General features: G+C 42.2%; 1 protein-coding gene across 1 annotated transcript; it reads left to right on the forward strand.

Moving 5' to 3' along the window:
• Positions 1–352: 352 nt before the first annotated feature.
• Positions 353–6,784, forward strand: T265_11779 (hypothetical protein; the record flags this gene model as incomplete). The annotated part of the gene is made up of 4 exons (XM_009178538.1): positions 353–740; positions 2,951–3,794; positions 4,098–4,167; positions 6,722–6,784. The coding sequence occupies 4 exons, from the start codon at positions 353–355 to the stop codon at positions 6,782–6,784; spliced, it is 1,365 nt and encodes a 454-aa protein (XP_009176802.1).
• Positions 6,785–7,978: the final 1,194 nt, after the last annotated feature.

Consider the following 7,978-nt stretch of genomic DNA (forward strand, 5'->3'; position numbering starts at 1 on the left):
CCACGGAGATTATAAATTAAGACCACGCGATTTTTTTTAAAGTATTCGGCATATGCTCAGAGTCAGAAATGATATACCTCGCTGTTTGCTGTCCAACCATCTAACCACCCAATTTTTATTCGTTTACTTACATATATCTGATGCAATACCGTCCCAGATTTTATTTCCTGAACGGGAATCGGACTTTCCGTCTATTTTAGCCGGATCAGCTCAACGTCAGCAAAACGAGTGTCTTACCTCCCAATTCACAGCCATGGCATAAATCCAATATGCCACACAGTGGTGATGAATTGCCAGCATTCAATGTCATACGAAGCTATATATGAATCTGCAGTAACTTCTCCTATGAGTGATGATGGAAACTCAAGTTGGTCGGTTCGATTTTGACGACGGTGGAACCTATATTGGTCAATGGTTTCAGGGCTATGCACACGGCCTCGGCTTGGCAATCGGGCCAAACGGAGTGGGAGAATACTCAGGAGAATGGGAGTCCGGATTTGAAACTTGTGGAGTGTATATATGGCCTAGTGGAAACCGTTACACAGGAACCTGGTCAAATGGCAAACGGCATGGTAATGGGCAACAAATTCGTGGCAAATGGGTCTACCAAGGTCAGTTTACTAACGGAACCTGCGGGCCATTTGGTGTCAAATCCGCCACCAACTGCATAACCAGTTACGAGGGCAGCTGGAATATGAACCGATTCGAGGGATTTGGAGTGGAAACTTGTTCGGACGGAAGTAAGCTAAGTGTACGGTACCGGTTGTTTTGTCATTTTGTCCAATAGTTCCGGTACATCTGGAACAAAATACAGAACAACAATATTCTGAGACGAATGTTGCTGTAATCTTATTGGATATTATTATTCTCCCTTCTTTTTCTATAGTCGAACAAGCCAACGACCACCATTCTCCCCTCTGTCAGTTAACCAGTTTCTCAAGAATACTTTCTCATTTTATTACCCAGATTTTTTTTTACAAATTTTCAGTTTACAGGAAATAAGGACACAAATAGACATCTACTTATCAACCTGAAAGTTGAGACTATTCGGTCTATCTACCGGACGTTCTAGTTTATTGATAGATTGAATGACATTCATGCATGCAGAACACACTTATTTGCTTAAGTTGGTTATCAACCTCCTTCTTTCTATATGAGACAATAGAAGTGTTGGACAATTTGGAAGCATATTTTTCATAAATGGTCTCAGTACAGATTGACTAGCAAAAGGCGTAAGCAATGTTTACTGAAACCGAAGAAGTTTTGCAGCGTGCTCTGTCTAAGTGACCAATATGTTTCTCCCCGCTTGGATGCGCACCTGAAACAGCCGGTCCATACGCGGGACCAGTGGTTAACACAGTCAGCCACTTCAAACCGTGGCATCACGTGTTCAATTGGGACTGCCAGAATGAGACATATCGGTAGCCACCATATCAACAGTTGTGCTTAAAGGAACTTATTATCAGATTACGTGACAAGGTCATTCTCTGTGATCTACATTTTAGTGGCTATCAAATTTCAATTTATGGGTGAGAACGAGGTTCCGCCAACAATCTGTAAAAGCTAGATAGTGTGCTTTTTCAATTTACATACACAGCGAACATAAGGCTCCAGGGAGCCTTCAATAGTCTTCTATTAGCTGTCAACTTCCAGGTGCGAAGGGAGCGTTTCAACAATGTTGAATGATATTACGCCGTACGTATCGAACGTACGTCCTTACCGTACGTCCAAAATGGCAGAACATTGGTTTCTACTAATTGTTTGAATCATCCGGGTGAAAAAGTCTTGACAGATATCTGAATGTCTTCTTCAGGTTTGTCTGAACTAGTGGATGGTTTGACTATTTAGCTCTCCAATGACGTCGGCAGGCACAAAATGGACACCCCCATTTTCTGAATTCAATTCATTTGTCTGGGAGAGACTACTTTCCGTTTACTTTTCCAAGTCTGACGTTCGTTCTTGCTAACAAACTATAGCTACTGCTAAGACTCACCATCGTTAGCGACGCACTTCAACGTTCTACGTGCATTTCGGAGTCAGCATCTGATAGCCATTGAGTTCTTCTTTCTCAGATAAACCTTCTGCCAAGCAGGGTCTGCCAAGTAGGGTCTATGCGCATTTTAACGCAAGGATTTCTAGGTAATTGTTCAGTCTTCTGATGATATGCTATTAACTGATGAGAGTGATTCTTGGGTCACATCCAACGTCTGTTCTCAATTGTTTTGGTCTGATGGCACTTGACGATTCAAACACCAGATACCTCAGATTGATCCAGACAAGCCGCCATTTGTTCCGGTTTCTATCAAACCGTGGATTTCGGAAACAGACGAAAACAGATCTGTTTCCAAACTGATTAATCGTCTGAGTCTTATTATTAAAGTTAGCGCAGTCACTTTTGTGAAACAGATTAAACCTAATACTATTTCAAATTAATCAACATGGGTTTCTTTACATTATTGTGGAAGAGATAATGGGTCTTTTGGAAAGATTTATATGAAAATTACCAACCGAAAAAGCTTGTAAACTTGAGATAAACGAGGCATTTTACCAGTGCTTTAAATCACTTCATCACGTGGTAGGTTGGTCTGCCGTTTCTAAGCTGTCAATATCCATGCATGAAAATATTGATCACTCCACTAGTTCCGGATATACATCAGTCAGAGTGTGTCTATTTTTGTGTACTAGCTATCTCTGTATCGTTCATCGCGTAATCAGATCGCTGAGAATCCTACTCTAGTATTTTACTGCTTTATTAAAATAAAGGTTGAGTTAAAGTTGGTTGTGAAATGTAGTAAAAACGTCACTGGTACAGCCTGCGTTTCCAAACGTGCACGTGAATGACAAATATCTTATCTCTACAGACTTGAATGTATGCTAGCACGCCCTAAATGGTTGGTGTGGTAGTTGAAAACATGTCGTGCCTTCTCCCACCCTGTTGAAACCCCCGTAGGTGTATATGCAGGTGAATGGAACAAAGGACTCCGACATGGACTTGGTGTCCGGCGTACATGTGTAAACTCAACAAACAGAGAAAAAGAGGCTTCTTCAGATTTAAAAGTGATGCAAACTGAGGAATACCAAAATGAGACCGAGACGGATGCAAAAACCTGTGAAACTGAAACCAAATGCTCAATAGAACCCAATCAAGATCGAAAGTCCGGTTCCACTTTAGAAACATTCTGTGTGAGTAAAAAAGCTCAGTTGGGCCGAGCTATTATGAAGCGTCTACGTAAACAACATTCCGCAATGGAATTGGAGTGCTCCACCGACTCCAGCAGATTTTACGCTCTCAGTAAATCAGTATGTGATCCAGATGGATCACGGTTACTCCGATCGCCTGGAGCATCTACGATTCCGGAGGTTGTACTGATCTCCCAGAGCGCTAGGCCGTTATCTCCCATGGAACAGTCTCCTCTACCTGACGTCAAACTCACCGGTGGCAGCATCAGGCAGCCAACTGGTGAGGACTTGCAATTTGTCGAAGTTTACTCAGGCCAGTGGTTTGAAGACAAACGCTGTGGGTATGGAATCACAGAGCGCTCGAATGATTACAAATATATTGGCGAATGGTCGAAAAATCAACGACACGGATTCGGTGTCTCATATTTGCCTGACGGAACCAGGGAAGAGGGCGAATTCCAGGCGGATCAACTAATTGTGCGACTCAATCGAAAAAATAAGCTCCAGTTTTTGCGACAAAGCAAGCTTAAAGAATACGTTGAGAGTGCAGTGATTCGAGCGGGAGAAGTTGCAAAAGAGGCACGAAGCAAATCGGCCGAACAGGCAGAGACTCAGTAAGTAACCTAATTGTTTTCTTCGCATATCAGAATGCCCAGATTGAATTTACTGGTTGAGTTATGTCTTGCAACTTTGAAACACCTGAAAATATACGGACTTTCGGAAGCTGGCAAGACATGAACGGTGAAGTTGAACAGTGACTCGAGAGCAGAGTACATCACTTGAGCTGTTCAGCAACAATAGTCTGATACTTGTCATGCCATCAGCAGTGTGCTTTTAATTGCAACTTTCCAAGTCCAGCAGAACGGATCTATGTTTCGCTTTACTGTTTCAATTATAGTTTCTGTGACCTTTCACAGGAGGACCTATGCGCACAAGAATGTATATTCAGATGGTGTGACGCAACTATTAGAACCGGCACACGTGCAGGTGAGAGGCGGTAGGAAAAAGCCGTGGGTTAGAGTTCAACTAGGCACTTATGTGACAGCCAAATGGGCCTTTCATTCAACAAAATCTTTACCTATTCTCTTCGATATTCGATCTATTTTCAAGCCTAACCCGTCGATTGTTTCAGAAATTCAGACTGTCTTGTTATGGTTTGCTTTCTGAAGATCACTGACAGGGTTAAACCTGGGGCAATTTAATAGTCCCTAGGATTATCTTAATTGCGAGTGGCTGACCAAATGAGATAGATGCATTTTATTCGATGTTTTAGTGGATGAAATTCTAATCTATTGGGAAGATATGCTGGAAATCCTAGTACATAACCCAACTTATTTAGCCCCATCCGAGCATCCTGTCGCCTATACTTTACCAAGCTGTTCACATAGGCTATGCTGTTTGGGAAAATCCCGTTGACATATACTTGCCCCACACGAGGCTGGACTTTCTGGGCAGAGAAATACAGGCCTCTCGAATCAAAGAACGGGGGCACTTTGAGTCGGTCAACGGCTAACCGATTCGGGCTGCTACTGATAGCACAGGCTGTGAGAAGTAGGTTGTATTTTCTGCTATGTAAAAAGCATCAATATGCTAAATAAATGGCTACATCTCGCTTCAACACAGCACATTACCTAATATAGTTTTGAATTCGGCTCTGGAATTAAACACTTAGATGCCCTCGTGATGCTTAAAGCAGGCACAACTTGCACAGATTTTCCTACTCGTTGGAAGCATCTTAAGCGATGCACAAAATTTATTTGACACAAAATTAATGAAACCTCAAGTGAACTCACTTTCGACATGACCAGATGAGCGTCTTCCTTTGTCTATCTGTCTTGAACGAAGATTTTATTCACTAATGAGAATCTAAACTAACTTGACACACGTTCTTTTGTAACACAGCACGAAGATCAGATTACTTTTCCGTGTTCCTCTTTTGTCGAAACTTGGAAATCTCCGTTTCACAATTTCCATTGACGAAGAAAACCACCAACCAGGGCACTGCAGTTTAGTGCTGAGCGGAGCGATCTACGATTAGTGTGCAACAAGAAAAGTGACCGCGTTTTCGATAAGGCGCCTATTCTCAGAACGCCTTAAATACCAGTATTTTAAGAAGGGACGAAGTTTAGGTGTCGGAAATTATGAAATGAACCATTTAAGGAAAAATGAGTCGAAACAAAATCTCCAGCCTATACAGTTATAATGTATTTCAGACAAGAAAGTGAATTTACGACAACCACTTACTAGCGAATTTGGTTTAAACAGTTAGCTTACTTGCAACTGTGTAAGCTTCCGTTTATGACGTTCTTCAACTGAATCAGCTGCACAAAAGCTTTCTCTGGTGTTGGTTAGCACAGTATGCAAAACTCATTTGCGTCCACCATTTGAACTAAATGAGTTTGAGAATAAGTCTATTACGCAACTTGGGTCTAATTCAGGTTAAAGGAGGATATAAGATTGGTAAAAAGATCAAAGAGCGAACCTTTCTGATGAGCCCTAAGAAGAACAAAATCGTTAAACAGCTGCCCAAGATTATTAAGCAACCTCATGAGTAGTATGCTCCATCAATAGGAAGTAGTATAAACGGCTTTTAACTTACGAAACTCTTGGGAGCAAAATAAACATCCAATTTAGGGCATTTTTCAAATCTGGTCGTAACATTTAAGCCGTCAGGTTCCTCGAGATGGGAAAGTTAGTTGCAAGTACATGCACACAGCTCAAAAAACCAAGTGAAATTGTTGTCTAACAAAGTCCTTAGTGGTAAAACGCAGGAGCTTTCACGTACCTGGATAAGTCTTTTATCCTCGTATTCCGACCTTGTTTTAAGAGTAATCCACTCAAGAATGCTGGCTGACGCGATAAGTGGCGCATTTTTCTATCTGACGAGCTTTATTTTAGAGGTCACTCTCGTTGATAAATGTGCTGTAAGCCAATTCCGTCTTAACTACATTTGAACACACCTCCTGGCTCAGCTCTGGCGGAGAAATGTCAGATATGGAGTTTGACTTTTCGTTGCAAAAGGCAGGTGTTAAATAGCATCTTTCCACGATATTCTTGGAGTGTCTGTCAAGTACTGAGCCTATACGACGTTAGTTTGAGGATATGATGGTTAGGTGTGATCAGCTAATGTGGATTTAGAAGTATCGTTCACGTATCCTTTGGTTAAGAGACTACTCGGTTGACTACTGTGCCACTTGACTTAAACGCACTTGATAAAAGTAGGTTCCCGTTTGAGCATTTCGCACTTGTTGGAAAATTTTGACTGTTTGCCGTTAGATTTTGAAAGCGCTTATCGTCAAACTACGTGCTGTTGATTTGGTTGGACAGGCTGTTAAATTTTCCCATTAAATAACGCTTTCTTGCCTTGATGCACTATTGGCACGTTTTTCTCAGCTTTATCGATGCATCTTATCGGTGTCGCGACATCCTATGGGAAAAGGTGATTCACGTGGCTAGGTGCCAAGACAGAAAGCAATCAAAGTTGGCAAAAACGTTTTCATTCATATATTTCTTGGTATTTATCTCCTTGTGTCTCGTATAGAAAATCTTGATGGCATGCAACAAGCAGCGTGGATTCCGTGTAATCCAGATGAGTATTCAATGAGGCCGAAAAGCTGGATAGCCGCTACTAAATAGATTGGGAATAGACTGGTGGGTCAACTCATTTGTGCTGAAGAGATTCACAACAGAATTTAGGATTCAGTATCGAAGTCCAAAAGCTGGAAATCACGGAGAAAGTTCGGGACTGCTTGGGAACCTGCTGTGTGTGAGCTTTTAGTCTTCGCCACCTGATTTACTGAGTTGCATGAAAGCCAGCATGGCTGTTCAAAGATGATTTTTCCAGTGTTCATGACACCAATATTGGTTTCTTCCTTGAATTAAAAATCCTGCTTGAATTTCCTTGCCACCAACTACCAAACTTCATGTATTCCTTCTCACATGGAACATCCAAAATCCAAAGTGGCCAACTCATAGTACCAATATCTGAACTACAGGATAAGAGTAAACCGCGATGCGTGCAAACGTTACAAAAGCCTGAAAGCGCCCCCAAATTCAAACAAATAACAACAGTCCCGGAATCAGCAGATCTCACATCATTGTTAATATGGAAAGTATATTGTCACAGTCACTGTGATGGTTTCGTGATTGCAAAAGAAGACAAAATCCAGCCAGCCCCTTAACAAATAGAGATGCGATACAACGCACAGTGAGTAGACTGCCCTCCGACACCCCCCATGAGAGAAAGGTTTTTGTTACGAATGGTCAGCGGTCTAGGTTAAAAAAACATGAAATCGGTTGAGCAGGACTTGAATAAAAGTTGCTGAGACTACTTGCTGCAGGGCAAAGCTGTAACTGATCTTCCTCTTTGAACCGATGACGACTAATTCTCAAAGATAACCTTCCAGTTGCTCTCAGCCGACTTTTGCGTGCACTCTTCTGGATGCCAGTGATGAGCATCTAAGGTTGGACATTTTACATTATCATCTGAGGTCAGAAAAAGCCAAAACGCAGTGGATTTACTGGCCACGTTATTTAGCCTGAATGTGGGATAGGTGTGTGCAGTGCGCTGGTACCGAGCAACTGGTCAGGACACCCAAGATGGTAGTCATCCGTATCCGTCTCCCTAATGCTATTCCGTGCTCACAAAGGGGGCTCGTATGAACAAGACCTCCTCCAGCAAGCACGACAATACGCACCAAACTTTCATCATCGTTGCCGCTTTGCCACGGGTGGATTCGCCATTCAGGGAATGCGTAACGACCATCTTTCCGACTGACAAAGGCGGGTTGTTTTGCTT

The sequence above is a fragment of the Opisthorchis viverrini genome (assembly GCF_000715545.1).
Source record: "Opisthorchis viverrini unplaced genomic scaffold opera_v5_577, whole genome shotgun sequence".
Classification (NCBI taxonomy): Eukaryota; Metazoa; Platyhelminthes; class Trematoda; order Opisthorchiida; family Opisthorchiidae; genus Opisthorchis; species Opisthorchis viverrini.